Source organism: Urocitellus parryii, chromosome 3 (assembly GCF_045843805.1).
Source record: "Urocitellus parryii isolate mUroPar1 chromosome 3, mUroPar1.hap1, whole genome shotgun sequence".
Taxonomy (NCBI): Eukaryota; Metazoa; Chordata; class Mammalia; order Rodentia; family Sciuridae; genus Urocitellus; species Urocitellus parryii.
Window position 1 is genome coordinate 197,430,807 of NC_135533.1, and position 18,885 is coordinate 197,449,691.

At 36.4% G+C, this 18,885-nt stretch overlaps 1 protein-coding gene across 1 annotated transcript in view; it reads right to left on the minus strand.

Annotated features, from left to right (window-relative positions):
- Ulk4 (unc-51 like kinase 4) overlaps positions 1-18,885 on the minus strand; it is a 539,981-nt gene that overhangs the window by 495,549 nt on the left and 25,547 nt on the right. Inside the window, 10 exon segments of the mRNA XM_077795670.1 lie at positions 341-387; positions 1,209-1,390; positions 3,097-3,157; positions 5,657-5,761; positions 10,166-10,262; positions 10,985-11,054; positions 11,196-11,311; positions 13,696-13,791; positions 16,896-16,971; positions 18,674-18,757. Coding sequence (XP_077651796.1) covers positions 341-387; positions 1,209-1,390; positions 3,097-3,157; positions 5,657-5,761; positions 10,166-10,262; positions 10,985-11,054; positions 11,196-11,311; positions 13,696-13,791; positions 16,896-16,971; positions 18,674-18,757 — 934 coding nt within the window.

Here is an 18,885-nt window from a genome sequence, read left to right on the forward strand (position 1 = left end):
AGTCCATCTTCCCTCAGGAGTTTACAGATCACAGGGAAGCTATGTGCTGGAGTACATAAACAAGTAGCAACGAGAAAACTCACATGAGTGTAACAGGAAACACAGAATCCATTCCACAATGAATACTCAAGAGTAACAGTCAATAAAGTATCTAGACATTGCTTAGATAATCCCAGAATTGTGTTTATAGTAGGATAATGTCTATTTTTAAATCTTTTTAAATGAACAAATCAGGATGCCTCCAGAAATTGCATTTAGACTCAGCACTTGTTATAAACATGTATTTTGTAATAACTTCATAAAACCACAAAGAACTCTTTAAAATATAAATGTTACTTACATATCCCAATTTGGAGCTATTCGCAAATGCTGGATTAGCAACTGGAACTAGAATTTTAAAAATATACGTTTAATTCATGAAACGGCACAGAAAGTGATGACTAAGTTAACAAATCAGATCTTTACACAGCTAAAATGTAAATTATACACCAAGAAAGTAATTTACAAATATGCAACGCACTGAGTACATGAATAAAGTAAAACCAAAAACTAAGTAATTTAAGTTTTCCTTACCATTTAATGCCACTTTATATTCCACTCCCACCTGATACACCAACTATCAAAAGAAATCATTAATACTATCTTAATAGTATTAATGCAAAATGCACTTAATTTTTTTTTCAAGTTAGTTCCCAAATGAAGTCCCTTACAGAAAACACCTCCAAACCACTGTAATTCCTCCCAGAAGAGGACTTCAAAAGCTCTGCCAAATCCCTACAGGTTTATTAATAAGCCAAGACATTCCAAGCAACAATATTTCCAGGGCCAACAGAAAATAAGTCTAGACCCTTGAGGCCTCCCTTCAATGTCCTCTCAGAAGCCTTGGCATTGACCAGGTTGACCCAGTCAAGGGGCCCCATATTCCAAAGGACAGTTCAATGCATATGTGAAAAATTTCTTAGAATTAAGTTACATAAAACAAAAGCTGAGAATCAAAAAAAAAAAAAAACACCACACACCACACACACACACACACACACACACACACACACACACCTTGAAATCACCAATTACCCAGTGCTTTTTTAGGCCAAAAATTAAAATATGGATAATTTTCATGAACTTAAGATCTTGTAATCTCCAACAGCTAAGCACATGAAGGCAAGTTGTAGGGATTCTAGAAAAGGCTTTTGCCTCACTCTACCTACCAGGGGAGAATGGAGTAGCCTGGTGGCTACCTCCTTGTGACCAGCCACCACGCATAAATAGCAGAGGAGATTCAGCTTAGCTCGGGAGGCCGCTGTGCTCTTCTCAGTGGAGTCAATCTGTGAGCACACTTGTTGCAAAAAGTCATTCCAATCTTGGTCTTTCAGAAATAACAACTTGTCAACTGCAGAGGAAAAATATATATATATATATATATATATATATACTTTTAGTAATATATTATGTGAAAAAAAAGTACTGCTGAAAACATGAGAAATAAAACAGAATTTTGAGAGCAAGGATGAGGACAAAGAAAACCTTAACACTGTCAAACCAAAAACACTCCACAGTTGACACTACTTTTCATTGTCCTATAGTCCTCATCTGCATCTACCCAAGAAGACTTCTTAACTACTTCAATGGAAAGCTGCTCAAAAAGGCAGGCAGATGAGTAAAGGAGAACTGTTCTGCAACCTAGGACTTAACAAAATATAAAGTTAGATAAAGTTGTATTTCAAGAAAACAAGATAGCCTTTTTATCTTTCTATCAGCCCAGCCCTAAAATACTGAAAAAGCCATAGGTTCTACAGTTGTTAAAACATGCCCATGAGGGCTGGGATTGTGGATCAGTAGCAGAGTGCTTGCCTCGCACTCTGGGTTCAATTCTCAGCACCATATAAAAATAAATAAATAGTGTCCATCTACAACTAAAAATAATATTTTTTAAAAAGTGCCCATGAAATTATTGCTCACTATAACCAGGTTTATACAATAGCTGGAATCACCTAGAATTCCTACCTCCAAGTCCCTATACAAACAAAAGGCAAAGGCTAGAAAATGAGATACCATCTATAATGTGCAGACACACATGGTGGTGCATGCCTGAAATCCCAGTGGCTCAGGAGGCTGAGGCTGGAGGATTCCAAGTTAAAAGCCAGCCTTAGCAACTTAGTGAGGCCCTAAACAACTTAGTGAGATTTTGGTCTTTAAAAAAGGGTAGGATGTGATTCAGTACTTAAGCACCCCTGAGTTCAATCTTCATATTAAAAAATGAATTAAAATGTGCATACTTTCAGCTGATCTTTTTAAGAAAGATAACCTGGAAAAATAAATTTATAAATAACTCAAAGGGGAAAGAAGAATGTTACTTCAGATAATATTTCATAAATAATCGTTGGCACTGAAAGCACTATGAATAATATTTTGCTTCATTTTAGTCTTTCCAAAACAACCCTCTTTGAGATTTTGGGGCTTTATTAGTTAAGTTGACCTATATGAAGCATTAGTTGGTTTATTCAAATTTGAATACTTTATTTTGAATTTACTTCAAATCATAAATACTACATGACTATAGTGAAGAATTTTCTCCAAATTTAGCTTAACAACTTGAAGTATCATTTGTTCAGCTTCTTCAATCAAGTGAAGGTATGTAAAAGTTTCTGGTGTACACTCAAAATTAAGGCATTCATTAGCTGAAAGGAAACATAACAAACATTCTTTAAATATCTCTATTCAAACACAATCCTCACAGCAGTACACTGAGTAAGACTCCATTTCTTCATTATGGTCCCAACCCTGTGTACCCAGAAGGGCTCTGTAAATCAAAGAAATTCTACTAGCTCTCCAAGGGAAGGGAAGGAGAAGACTCTCCATTCACTGATAGGAAAACTCATCGACAAGTGTGCAGGACAGCTAGAGCCAGCTGAGGAACATCAAAAGCTGGCAGGAATGGATTGCAGATGGTTTATGATTTGCATAACACTGCCCTGAAGACATAGCCAAATGGCAAGACAATAGAAATTTATTTATTCCTACACAAATTTCATTTGCATATAAATTTTATATTTGAATCTGAATTCAAAATGTTTGATAAGCCATTTATAAGCCTACCTGAATGTGCTGGTAGATGCAATATTTTTGGATCAAATTTAACTGGCGGTTGCTTCAAAATCTGTGGTTATAAAACAAAAAAGAAATCTTTTAAGATGCATTCTGAGATTCTGAAACAGATATGTGTCCTAAAATGTCCCCTACAGAATATAAATCAATGAGGAAAACAAATGCTGTAAAACTTATAAGAATTCAACAGTGCTATTTCAGATTAAAATATAGACAATTTATTTTTAAAAATCATTTCAACTGATATCTGCAATAAACTATACCTTCACAAAAAAGATTTGCCCTACCTTGGATTACTCTTCGACTAATTTGTCTAGGTTAGAAATGTCAGCATTTGACAAATATTTACTGGGTACCTACCAGAGTGAGACTATTCTAAGCACTAAGGTGGGTACAAAATAAAAGACACAATCCTATTGTCAGGAAGCCAATATTCTTGTCGGGAACATGAGATAAACATTTGTTAAACTACAAATACAATACAAAATATTTAGCAAATCAAAACATGCAGGACATAATTATAAACAAAACATTTCAGAGAAATTTTTTAAATGTAATTTAGAGAACAGACGAAAAACTTCTAGGCTGATGTAGTCAGGACAGGGTTGACGGAAGAGGTGGAAGGCAGGTTGTGCTCTGGAAGGCCAAGTAGGACCTCATGTATTATAGAGGAACCTTTCCAGGCAGATGGAACAGCATAAAGAGAAAAGTAAAGAAACCACGTAGCTGGATCCATGACTTCAGAACAGCTGGGGTACTCACCTTGAGGTTTCTCATTGAAAATTTCGTTATTTCTATGTTTAACTTCTCCATAACCTCTACATATAGCATATTAAAACCCTTTACTGGTAATACTCTTGAGAAAAATGTATAATCTCCTGATCTCACTTTAAATTCTAATCATGAGAAATCCTTAAACCCAAACTGAGAACATTCTACAAAATACCTAGCCAGTTACTCTTCAAGTGCAAAAGTCATGAAAGACTGAGAAAGTATCACAAGGCCATAAAAAACAAGGACACATTATAGGAGACAGAGGAGACATTAATAACTGTAATACACGAACCTAGAACAGAAAAGGGGCATTAATGGCACAGTGGGAAAAAAAGCAAATAAATCTGGTAATTGACAGCACTGTTTCAATCTTTAATTCCTGGATTTGCTATAGTACTGTGGTCCTATAAGATGACTCACACCAGGAGAAGCTGAATGCCTTGATTCCCAAGAGCTCCAATATAATTTTGAACCTTTCCTCGATATCTAAAATTGATCCTAAAAGTCGGGTTATAAAACCAAAGAAAAAGAACATGGTCCAATATAATCAAATAGTTTGATAGAAAGTTCACTGGGGAAAATGCTCCATTACCCATCAAATGTAGTGTATTCACAGTTACTCTGCTAGACATGTGAACTCATAAAAATTAGAACAGGAAGTAAAGTGTGAAATGTGTTGGGGGTCTGAATTAAAAAAATAATAAAAAAACAGCAGTACAGAGAAAGTAATTATTTTAAAGGTGATTATTCACACCTTAGTAACATAATATTACATCCAAAAACACATGAAGAAACAAAACTCACTCTGGGTTAGAAGTGCACTGTGAACCATGACTCCCTACACTCTGGCTGTTGCTCCCACATCTGCTCTGCATCTTGACACCTTCAAGAGAAAGGGGTCTCTGTATGACCCGCTCACCTTCAGCCTCAGCCTGGTGAGCACCACTCACTGACCCATGGCCACCTTTTGATACCTCAGCAACCAGGATACTTGGAGTGATTCAAGGACATATGGATGGAGAAAGTAAGGGACTGAGAGCTAAGGTCTGCAGTGTAGAGGTCTGCAGTGTAGAGGGCTGCAGCCAACCCCCACATGTCAAGACTGCAGTAACAAGAGGCAGAGCTGCAACATCAAAAACAGGGGGGAGGAGGGGGAGGAGGGGGAGGAGGGGGAGGAGGGGGAGGAGGGGGAGGAGGGGGGAGGGGGGAGGGGGGGGAGGGGGAGGGGGGAGGGGGAGGGGGAGGGGGAGGGGGGAGGGGAGGGGGAGGGGGGAGGGGGAGGGGAGGGGGGAGGGGGAGGGGGGAGGGGGGAGGAGGGGGGAGGAGGGGAGGAGGGGGAGGAGGGGGGGAGGAGGGGGAGGAGGGGGAGGAGGGGGGGAGGAGGGGGAGGAGGAGGAGGAGGAGGGGAGGAGGGGGAGGAGGAGGAGGAGGAGGGCGGCGGCTGGGGTTGTGGCTCAAGTGGTAGAATCCTTGCTTAGCACATGTGAGGCACTGGGTTCGATCCTCAGCACCACATAAAGATATTGTGTCCACCTAACACTGAAAAATAAATATTTAAAAAAACAAAACAGTGAGGAGAAAACTCACCACTCCAGTGAGGTAGAAGTGAAGGAGAGAGTTGCAGACCAGGTGGGAGCTGGAAAGGCAGACATAGTCGCTCAAATGAAAGAAGCAGACAAGAGGAATAGCAAAGAATACTCTGAATGAAAACATCACCAATTCCAGCCCTCAGTGAAGCCTAAAACTCAGCCCTTAGTGGTTACATATCTTTCCGCACCTTGGGATTGTCGATAATTGAGGTGACAATAAGATCTGAGTCTGTGTAGATTAGTGCTCTCATCTGGGATTCCAGGGCCTCCTGGCTCAGGTGTCCATTTGTCACCTGAAATAAGAACAAAAATTACACTTTGTTTCTATGACTGATAAAAGGCTTAGGAGACCTAAAAAGATGCTGAGGAAGACATCATTGTGAAAGGTCTTTGGTATCAATGGATCTTAATTGCTATTCGTAGCACTGTCACAGTTTCAACCAATCTTCAGTCCTGAACTGTATGTATCATTATTCTCATTTATAGATGGAAAACACAAGGCTTGGGTTTGTTCATGTCAGGGAATCCTTGCCACCAAGACTGGTTAGGACTAGGAGATAGACCTCCCATAGTGGGATATTCTAAACTGTGAGGCAGCGAACTGGTTTTGATTACTAGCATGGCTTTATCTTTCACAAAATGCTAATTATTTCTCTTATGAATATTCAATATGAAACTAAAATTGTAGTTTGGTAGCAAATCAGTACTTCAGCCCAAAGTGTTAAACACCAATATATTTAAAAACCTAAAGTAGAGTTGATAAATAAGGAAAATGGATAAGCAGATGTTCACCATCAGTTCCTCTGAGGTGTTTCTTTGTGCTCTACTTAAGTAGAACTCTTATTCCTAGTGTTATCACTTAGTATATAACATCAGGGGGAAAAGAAGATCTAGGCATTATGAACTTCAACTGAAACAAGGACTAACAAACTGAATAAAACAGAAAACCCAATCAGTGAGGAAAGAAGTTATCTAAAACTAAGGGACATAGATAAAGAAACAGCTTATCAAGTTTCTAGAAACCAAGACGGGCCTTGACAACTTTAGACAAAAGATATATAAAAACACATGAAGAATAAAGAAACATGAACTTTCAAGACAGTTGGAGATTGACTGACATGGGCACTTGTTAATTATGGAATCTTAAAACTTTGTTTTATCTTAGATTAAAACTATAAACCTTCCAGGACTATGAAGAATAAGTGTAGAGCATTTATAACAATGCCCGACACTGCTCAAAAGAGAACATTTGTAATTGATAAAGTTCTTTTTAAAAATCACACCAGCTTTAGCAGAGAAGGGGCTGGAGGAAGGCAAGGAAGACCTGGGGAGATCAGTTAGAAGATTAGTTGTAATAAAAGCCTGATGGAGAGGATGGTGTCCTGGGAGCCTGGGGAATAGGAAAGGAGTGGAGTCACCACCAGAGCCAAGGGATGGGCATCCCTGCTGACGGCCACTTGTAGGAACTGCTAGTAAGTAACTAGTCCACAGAGCAAAGAGGCTGGTACTTGAAAAAAATGGGACTAAGTTATCATTATATGTAGATGCTGCAACTGAACAGTCAGGGAGCCAAAATCAACTGAAGAATTACTAGAAATAATATAAAAGTTGTTAGGTAGATCAATTAGAACATTTATATGTAAAAATTAATCTATAGGTAAACTGAGTATATGCACAATGTTATTACTAAGTGATCAATAACTGCAATGAGATCAAAATCATTGTATGATTTTGAAAATACACTGTTCCTTTGAAAATACACATGTGTATAAAACTGAAATTACAAATGCTTACTCTGGGTAATGAAATTTTAGGTGATTTTTCTCTTTGTTCTCTGACATTTTTCAAGTTTTCTATAACTTTTAACTGAATAAAAAGTATCACTTAAAAAATCATAAAACACAAATAGTTATACAATTATTGCTTGAATATTCAATAAAATGATGATTCTCTACAATAATCATCTGCCACTTCAACCAAAAAAACATTATTCCATTATTTCTGGAAGAGAGTCCAGAAATAAATCTATACACGTGCTGTCAACTGATCTCCCAAAAGATGTCAACACAAGAAAAGAATCTTTCAACTAAGTGGTGGTGACATCCAAACACAAAACAGTAAAGCTGGACTCCCTCATACACACACACAACTCCTGAGAGATAAGAAAATTAACTTAATGGATCAAAGACCTATATGTAAAAAAGTTATTAGAAGACAGCATAAGCATAACCTCTCTGACCCTGGAGGAGGCAATGGTTTCTTAGATGTGCTCTCTAAAGCACAAGCAATAAATACACAAAAAAGACTAACTGGACTACTCAAAACTAAAAACTTTTGTGCTTCAAAGATACCATCAAGAAAGTGAAAAGACAATCTACAGAATGGGAGAAAAAGTTTACAAATCACACATCTAGAATATGTCAACAATTACAACTCAATAATAAAGATAAATAATATAAATGATCAAAGGATTGGAATACACATTTCTCTTAAGAAGATAGATGAGTGGGCAATGACCACATGAAAAGATTCTCAACATCACTATCAAGAATACACAAGTCAGACCACGAGGGGCTGCACCCCAAAGGGAGTGAAAAGAGCTCAAGAAAACAAAGTTAAGTGTGCTGATCGGGAGCGGACCTCCGGTCTTAAAACTAAGAAGAGACGTGAAATACAGGGCTCCTAATTTTCCAGAGAAGGAAAAAGGACAATTTAGCCAAAGTCCTAGAAGTTCAAAATGTTGGCTTCTAGTTGCATTCCGTCCGAATCCTCCTATTTGGCAAAATCAGAAGGAGCTTATGGCACTGTGTTCAGGTGGTAGAACCAGTGGGAGGGATGAATTCAAGAAAGATCTGCAGCCTCCCAGGCTCAGTGACGCATGCCCTTAATCCCAGCAATTTAGGAGGCTGAGGCAGGAAACTGCAAATTAGAGGCCAGACTCAAAAATGTAAACAGGGCCACCCCTGGTTTCAATCCTTAGTATAAATAAATAAAATGAAAAAAAAGACACAGATCAAAACCACAATGATACGGAATTTCACACCTACTGGGATTATTATAATCAAAAAGAAACAGCATAGCATTAGTCACAGTAGCCAGAAGGTGGAATCACTCAAGTGTCCATTAACAAATGAAGACTAAGTAAAATGTGGTGAATACATACAAGGGAATATTACCCTTAAAAGGGAATGAAATTCTGGCTCATGCTATAACATGGATGAAGCCTGAAGGCAGAGATTTGGGGGTTCAGTGGGTAGAATTTGAGATAATGAAAACATTGTAGAGATGGATGGTGAGGATGATTGTACAAAAATTTGAAAATAATGCCATTTAACTGCACTTAGACATAATTAAAATAGTAAAATAAATGTAATGTATATTTATAACTTTTTTCATAGTACTGTGGGTTGAACTGAGGGCCTTGAGCATTCTAGGTAAGCACTCCATCATTGAACTACATTCCCAGCCCCTACCACTTTCTTTTTTTTTTTTTAAAGAAACAACAGATGTTGCTGAGGATATGTAAAAATTGGAAACCTAATACACTGCTTTTGAGACTGTAAAATGGTCCAACAGTACTCTTGAAAGTCAGTTTGAAAGTTCCTCAAAAAGTTAAAACAAGGTGTTTCTATGACATAGCAATTACACTCCTCAGTATATACCCAAAAAAAACGAAAATATACACCCTCACAAAAACTGTACACAAATGTTTAGATGCATTTTTTTAATCTTTTATACATATTGTTGTTGATGGACCTTTATTTTATTCTATTTATTTATATGCAGTGCTCAGAATCAAACCCAGTACCTCACACATGCTAGGCAAGCGTTCTTTCACTGAGCCACAACCTCAGCCTGCTAAAAATGCACTTTTATTATAGCCAAATGATAGAAACAATTCAAGTGTCTATTAAACTGGTGAATGGGGGGAAAAAAGATGTGATATATACAATAGAATTTTTTTTTGAGAATTAAAGGGAATATAGTACTCATATATATTACAACTTGGACAGATCTGGGAAATACCCTATTAATAAGTGAGGGGAAAAAATAGTCATAAAAGACCTCATATTGTATGATTCCATTTATATGAAATGCCAGAATAATAAATTTAGAAAAAAGGTACATAAGTGATGTCCTAGGATAAGAGAGGGGAAGAAGTGGGGGAGGATTGCTACAGGATTTCTTCATGGGACGATGAAACAGTTCTTAAAATTCACTGGGGTAATGGTTGATACGAATACGCTTAAAGACCCTGATTTGTACACTTGACATGGGTTACTTTTATCCCAGGTCAATTTTATCTCAATAAAGCTGCTACCAAGGGTGGTCCCTGCCTGTAAACCCAGCAATCAGGAAGGCTGAGGCAGGAGGATCCCAAGTTCACAGCCAGCCTGGGAAATCTGCAAGACCTTGTTTCAAAATAAAAATGGCTGGGGATATAGGTCCTGGTAGAGCCCCCTCAGTTCAATCCTCACTACCACCCCCCACACATGCACACACAAAGCCATTACCAGAACAACTACTAAGAAGCAACAAAATGGGATATTTCCTTTAGAGTAGCTACTAGAAAAAAAAAAAATGGTCACAGAAACTATTATAAACCTTGCAATTATGAACACAGTTCAAATATCAATTGCAATTATTTTTTTCTGAGCTTCTATATCTTATATAGAAAAGATTCTGTCACTGCTTACCTTGGTCAAAGGAGAGGACTTCTGGGGTGAGTTGTGAGTCATATCCTCACCAGGACTCAATCCCACTGCAGTGCTAGTTCTTGGAGTAGGACGAGAACTGGAAAATACACACAATTCAACATTATTCAGATTTCACAAAATTTATCTGCTGCTTAGTATTTTCTGGCCGGGGCGGGGGCGGGGGGGGGGGACGCACATACCATGAAAACTGGTAGAACGTGATGGTTACATATGATCTCACCAAAATTTTAAACTCTAATTTGTGTTTATATGCTATAATTTTATAACTGTTAAAGCGATTTCTGGATAATTTATTATTTCTTTCATTTGCAGCTTCTGTGCTATAGCTTTTTGTTGTTTTTTTTTTAAAGCTAGAAACTTCAAAACATTCATTTTATAATTTTTTAAATGTCTGCCAGTATAGGCAGGATTAACATAATAAGTCAAAGATTCTACAAAAGATGGAAAATATTTAGCTGTATTTCAATAAAGGGCCCCCCTATATTCAATTCCCAGTATCACAAAAAAAAAAAAAATAGCCTGACTTCTGAAAATTTAAATTCATTTTTATTTGAAGTTAAAATACAAAATGAAAAGGCTTTGATCTTACAAATAGGAAAAGCAGTTTTTAAAATTCATAGCAAAATCTAGATTCCTGGCCATCACTTAACTACAACCTTGAAAATGGAGAGTGAAAAGTAGAATCTGGAATTAATATCCGTGTTCTTCATCTCTGTGTAACATGGTTTGCCAGCAGGGCAGCGAGTGCTTTAAGGAAACTTATCTCTCACTGATCCCTTGTTTTGGGACTTCACATACCTAAGAAGAAATATGGATTCATTCAATTGACCCCCAACAGTATTCTTCGGCCGCAACTCAGTTGGATTTTCTAAAACAGAAAAACAAGGTATCATCCAAAAGGAATAAAAGTATTATAAGTAGAGAACAGAGAGATTTGAAAAGAAAGCTAAGACTGAAATTAGGAAAACAGAATCCAAAGCAATATGAATGTGCTGGAATGAAAGCTCACCAAGTCTGAAAGATTGGCTTAGCCGTTGGCTACCCTTCTGCCCCTTCGCTTGTCCATTCTGAGGGCTCTGCAAAAACTCCTTGGAATCTTGTGGTTCTGAACACTCCATCACATTTCTGCCAATCAAGAGGAGAAAATCAACACAAACTTATTCAAACTCTACAGTTTTATGTATAGAGCACAAGATTGAAAAAAATTAATTAAATTACACATGACATTTGGAAAGTCATAGTTAGAAAAAGCAATATTTTTCACCAGGTAGTTAAAATGAACACTTTCTATATACAAAGTGTTGTACCCAGATGTCTATAACCCTTTCCCTAAAAAATGAATGGTAGCAAGCAGACTAAGATAACACTAAAGCAGTAACTAAACCCAACAATGAATTTCCCACTATTTTTCCTTTTCAGTTGCCTGGCCTGGTCTTGAAGGCAGCAAGGTACAAAGAAAAGCCCTCCATTTCTGTTCCAAGGAACGGAAAAGGGAATTCCTAAGAAGGCAGCAGAGGAAATCCCCTCTTGTTTTTTCTCTTTTCCCCTTGTATCCTACCCAGTCTCCAGGTAATCCTGCAACAGCTTATTGGGGACAAAAGCAGATGCTGGCCAGTGCCTGAAACTCTAAAACAGGGGAACCCTTTTCTCTGATTGGAAAGCTAGGACCCCAAGAAAATGTGGCAAATCCCTCTTACTCTGCTTCCTCCCTCCCACTACTGCCTCCCACCTCTTAAATCCAAAGACATCCAGCAAGACATAAAAACTACAATATACCATGACTAAGGGGTTTACTCTGGAAGGTTAAGACTGGCTGGATATTTGAAGACCAACTAATCTAATCCATCAGAGCAAGAGCTTCAAAAAAAAAAAAAAAAAAAGCCATACGATCATATGAAATTACACAGAAAAAGCAGTTGATTACATTTAAACTGAAAAAGGGCAACTTTAAAAACCTCCAGCTAACATCATACCTATCAAGGAAAAGACCAAATGCTTTCACCCTAACCCCAGAAACCAGCCAAGGATTTCCACTTTCATCATTCCTGATTTAATATCTCACAGGAAAAGTTCTAGCAAATGCAATAAGGTATGAAAATCCAAAAGGAAGAAATAAAACTACCACTATTTGCAGAGGACATGATTGGCTATATAAGAAATTTGTAATTAACATAAAAATCTTTCATTGGTTGATTAACAAACTTTTCTAAATAGATGAAAATAAACAAAATTGATGAAAAGAAACACTACACATTTAACAGTAAGTTACATTAGTTCATTTCTTCAAGTCAGATCTAAATATTCATCCAATAAACAAAAAAGAATGCTAAGATACAGCAGAAAATTAACAGTAGCTATTATTATACTCTATTTTTCAAAGTGTTTTCATTTTTCAGTCTCTCATTTTTCCCTCTACAACTCTCGGGGTAAAGTAATAACTCCACTCATTTCAGAAATGATGAACTAAGGATCAGAGGTGTCCTGGACTTGCTGACACTAACAAAGACCAGAGCCCACTCCGCTGATGCACCTTTCTTCTTTTCTATAATGCCAACTCTGTGCCAGATTATAAGCAAATGGAAGGTGGAAGCTGTAACTCAAAGTTCTGTGGCTCCAGAGAGCCTAATACAATAATGAGAACATAGTTGATGCCCACTGGATCACAGAAATTCAAGTTTGGGAGAAATTGTAAATAGAATTCTCACTTCTCTGCACAGTACACTAAATCTGCCAAGATTAAAAATAAGCAGACAATCCTTCACCAGCAAATGAGCTGGGGATGGGGGAAGCTAGTCAAGTAAGACTTTCTCCCTATTCAGCTACTTTTCACACATTGCTCTTCTCCAAACACCTCAATTGCTAAGTGTCGGAGGCTAAGAGGATTTTATAATAAACATGAAGTACATTAGGCAGGATGAGCTAGGTGATGCAATGGTTATATCCAAACACCAAATCTGGGTGGCTTAGAATCTCACTACTTTGCATCTCACTCATGTGCAGTCATTGAAGGTTGGCAGGAATGCCAAGTGTATCACTATTACTCAAGAGCCAGGCTGACAGAAACTTCATGTTGACGTTTTCCTTCCAGATTATACGAGCAGAAAGAAAAGCGGCCAATCACACATTAGTTCTTGAAGTTTCTATACAGAAGTAACATCACTTCTACTCATGTCAGCCAAATCAAGTCATATGACCACACCTAACTTAAAAGGGGAAATGGCTTTCTACCATGTACTTGGAAGGCAGGAAGCCAGGTATGTTTGGCGAGCAGGACTGATAACCACTATAGTACATCACTAATTGAAATAAAAAATAAAACTGGTCAGAAAATGAGCAAAGTCAAGAACACAAAAATATGACTAAACTTATTAAGCAACCCTGAATTATACAAATGCTCTATTTTCTCTATGAAAGCACAGAAATTCAGGTCACTGATATTGCATCATTAGAATAGTAAGGGGCACATATGTTCAATAACTACACTCCAAGCACAAAAAATAAGTTTACACTACCTGAAGCTGAAACCCTCCATGTTGGATTCCTGGTCTTCTCTAGTGAAAGCATTCTTCCAAAATGAATGCTGCAGTAGTCCTGTCCAAGTTAATCTTGATAAAACAAATATTAAAGTTCCATTTTAGCATGATGTACCATAGAGAATTCCCAGGGCATTTCCCAATTATATATAACATCAGATTTTATAATTTGTAAACATCATACAAATGTACCTTTGAAATTGCTTTACAGTTTACTGTTTCATTTCAGAACTCAATTAACCTCTTATACAACAAAGTCAGAAGAAATATTTCAGAAGCTTTAAGTAGTACATAATGAAACTAGGAATTACAAGTCTCAGGTTTCACATTACATTGAGCTGGATGAAAATATTTCAGGTGTCCCAACCAGTCTAGAAAGAGTCAATCAATTTGCGATTTTAAAGTAAATATGTCAGATATTATCCATCTATAATTCTGTCACCCATTATATCCCAAGAAAAGCAAGATTAATTTAGTTACCCTGCTATTTGGGACATTTCAGTTGGGGAACTTAACCTTTCCTATTCAGAAATAGGAATATCTGTTTCTTAACTATATACAGTCACACACCTAATTAGGAGTCAAAATCATATCTAGCTTGTTCACTTACACTAAAGTGACTTTAGGCTTATCTAAAACCCAGATCCAATTTCAAAGAATCAAATGTTACTACTGATTTAAACTCACTAGATTGAGAAAAGTTAAGCCTGACTGAAAATTAAAAACAATTTTTTTAAATTTTCATATTTTTCAAAATATCTAAATAAAATCACTTTGATTAAAAGTAAAACAAAAATATTAAAAGAATTTGCAACTACATATAATAATATCCTTTTACACAAAGGGTTCTTTTTTTAAATATTTATTTTTTATTTGTAGTTGGACGCAATACCTTTGTTTTATTTATTTATTTTTATGTGGCGCTGAGGATCAAACCCAGGGCATCGCACATGCTAGGCAAGCACTTTACCACTGAGCCACAACCCCAGCCCCACGCAAAAGGTACTTATAATTTACTAGATAAATAAAAATGGTCAATAAAGTAAAATTGATTTTTTATCCATAAGATTAGCAAAAACCTAAAAAATTAAGCAAGCCTACTGTAGATGAAGGTGGTAGGCAAGGAGCCTGCTAATATACTGTTGCTGGCAGCGTGAATGTAGCAAGTGTACCAAACTTCTAATGCTCCCAGCCTGAGCAATCCTGCTTTGAGAAGTTTATACAAAGATCTTTGCTCAAGTGGACACCCTCAAAAAACCCAGAGTGATATCTAGTCCAGTTATTATAATATTCTAAATCAAGAAGCACTCTAAATGTCTATTTTTATTATATATTATTGTACCTACATTCTTCAGCCACTTTAAATAACTAAGCAGATATATATATCTATTTATTTGGGAAAAAGATCCCATAATATACCATGAGAGAAAATAGTTGGTTATGGAGTAGTATTAAGTAAAAACAGTATACAAGAAAAATTATATAATATAAATGTAAGCATTTGCAGATATACTATCCTAAATATAGCTGTCCCCCAGTGTCTTTGGGGGATTGGTTCTGGGATCATCCCACCAACATACCCCAAAAATGCAAGGATACTCAAATTTCTTATTATGAAATGACATATTTGCATACTACCTACACACATCCCCTTCTACACTTTAAATCATCTCTAGATTACTTATCATACCAAACATAATATAAATGTCATGTACATAGAGTTAGTTATACTGTATTATTTAGGAGCTACTCACAAAAACAAGGTCTATACATGATTATTACACAATTTTTCCCCCAGTACTAAGGATTGAACCCAGGGTGCTCAACCCCAGGGTGCTCAACCACTGAGCCACATCCACAGCCCTTTGTTATATTTTATTTAGAGTTGTTTAGGGCCTCCCTAAGTTGTTAAGACTGGCTTTGAACTTGCAATCGTCCTGCCTCAGCCTCCATGCTTGGGATTACAGGCATGTGCCACCATGCCTGGCTAATACATATTTTAAAATTAATATTTTCAATTTGCATTTGATTGGATTTATAGACACAGAACCTACAGAGCACTGAGTATAAATCTCTATATTTATATATTTATAACCTATCAAAAAATGCCTGAGGGCTGGAGTTGTGGCTCAGTGGTAGAGCACTTGCCTCGCACGTGCAAGGCCCTGGGTTCGATCCTCAGCATCACATAAAAATAAATTTTTAAAAATAAAGGTACAATAAAAAAAAAACTGCCTGAAAAGTTAGCCACCAAAATAACACCAATCCTAAAGTATTCTAATATAAGCAAAAGAGGTTTAGTCCTACAGCTTATAGAAGAATTTGCTTCTCCTTCTACAGTGTTTTTCATACATTTGATAAAAATAGGGAATTATTTTACATGCTATACTAAACATTCCCCATTTTATACCCAGAAAGAGAACGCCCAAATACTTAACTAAACCCCCTCCCTAACTCCCACCTATCAAGTGGCAGAACCAGAAAAGCAGTTGCTCTTGGGCTGGTGATGTAGCTCAGTGGTACAGCACTTACCTAGCACACACAAGGCCCTGGGTTCCCTGGGCTCCATGCTCCCATACACATTTTCAAACTAAGGAGACTCTCCAGCCTCTCTGACCTAGTACTATAACAATTTGTAACTACTTGACCATCACTGAAACTCCAAAAATTCACCATATGCCTATTATCCTTTTCAGTGCTATCTTCATTATGATAGGATTATTATAAAAGACATCACATTGAAATATCACTTCGAATTAACTCTTGACAGCATCATTCCTAGTTCTATAGTCTCTAACACTTTCAGCAACATACAATGGAAAGAAGTGTACTCCTTGGATCTGTGAGTCATAAGAAAATAATGTATCAACTTATCAGGCAATTTTTTTTTTTAAACATGATGTTGGTGATGGAACACAGGGCCTCCTGCATGCTAGGTAAGCACTCTACCCTGGAGCTACACCCCTACCCTGGCAACTATTTAATTCATGAAAAGAGAAACTGACTAGAAATACCTCATGATTAAAAACTCTTATAAAGTGAGAAAATGCAATCCAAAGTCAGACTTCTTAAAAACAAAGTAATTTGAATAGTTATTTAAATATTAAGAACGACACTATTTTAAAAGTGTCAGAAAAAAATATTATACAATCATTCATGTTAAAAACTGTTCATACCTTTTCTGAGGGTCTTTTTGAAGTAACCCATTAAGCAAATTAATAAAGTCTGAAGATGCTTTAGGAAGTGAAGAATCTATAAGCAAATTTCCAAAAAGAAAAAGTGAGAAGTAATGAATACATAACATTTTAAGCCTATATCAGAATATTTAAAGTAATAGTAATTGAAGCCTACAAAGTACTTTTAAGAGAACAATTACAGCCTCCATTTAATGGGGCAGGACAGGGGAGGTGCACAGCACAAAGGTACTGAACTTCTCCTAGATCACACGAAATAATGAATCTCAAAAACTAAGTCTTACCTAACCTTTAAACTTCCTTTTTACCATCAAACAACCTCAATAAAAGTCACCAACCTTACACTGATGCTTCTGCCTTCTGCAACTGGTTAAGCCTTATTCTCAGAAGGTCTCCTACCCTGACCAAACTTGCTTTAAAAATGCACTATCATTAAACCACTTGTAATGACTTCTTTATTTTGAAGTTCGTTAACAGGGAAATAATTTACATCGCAAATTTATAAAACTGGCCAATTTCATTAATCTCATAATTTTGGTTTTTTTAGTTAGATGGGCATTAAATTATGGACAATTCATCAGTTTATGGTAAAAAGAAATGATCTAAGACAATAGCCAAACACCCCTGAGACAAGGCAATCAATTTAGATGGAACCACTATGCACTGTGGCCCAAGTTTGATGAAGATCACCTAAATAATTATGCTTGGGCCACTTATGATAGCATGACCTGACCCCCTAATACTTTTTCAGATTTCTCTTCCCCACACGAAAACCAATAAGTTATACCAGAAAATACTTATTTAAAAAAATTTGATCTTCTAAGACTATTTTTAATTGACGTTTTAAAAAAATAAATGACAGCAGAATGCATTACAATTCTTATTACATGTATACAGCCCAATTTTTCATATCTCTGGTTGTATATAAAGTACGCTGACACAAATTCATGTCTTCATACATGTACTTTGGATAATGATGTCCATCACATTCCACCATCCTTGCTAATCCCCTGCCCCCTTCCTTTCCCTCCCACCCCGAAGGCCGACTCATAGTGGGGTAGGGAAGGGGAGCATGGGAGGAATAGATGAATTCTAGAAAGACTATTTTCAAGGTATCAAGATTTTTATTTTTTCCACCTAGGATAATTCTAGAAATATCAAAAGTATTCTGCATTTCTATTTACTCCATTTATTGCTTCGGAAATTTTTCTTTTAAATATTCAACAAATATTTGTCCAATTCTATATTCAAATGTGTCTTAAGATCAACAATAATGTTTTATTTTTCATTTCTTAAAATGGTAGATTGTTATGTCAGTCATATTTGTATAATTAAAGTTCCAACATTTTTTTAAATACAACGATATCTAATTTTAAAGATTTTTAAAATTTCTCAGGATAGCATTACTATTCATCCAGCTAAGGACAGATAATCATCACCTGATGTGTTCTATAGAAACACAACACAGAAATAATCATATGAGACATGAATACAAATTAAGTAGTACAGTCAAGAAACATGTATGATGATTCTTAAATCTTTAAATCTGTTTTCTTATAAGAGAACAAAATTCATGTTTTTAAATGAAACTTAGTAATACTTTCTTTTCAATTTTAATATCAAAAAAATGGCAAAGAAAAAACTATTAACTTGGGATCACTTGTAAAATACTTTTGAAGTTTATGCATCAGTAAAGCAGACTTGGGGAAAGGTACACTCAGTATAAGGTATAAATTAACTGCACTTTTTTGAAATCTTACCTTTTGGAATAGGTGGTAAAGGATCTTCATATAAAATCTTTTCAATTAATTCTGAAACACTTTCTGAGAAGAATGGAGGTTTTCCTGAAATCACATAAACTTGCAAAATTAAACAGTTTGCTATCACCAATTCTAAACTTATCTCAACTACAAATACGTTAGAAATATACAATTTATAGAGAAAAACAAGTACTACTCTGAGAATACCTAAT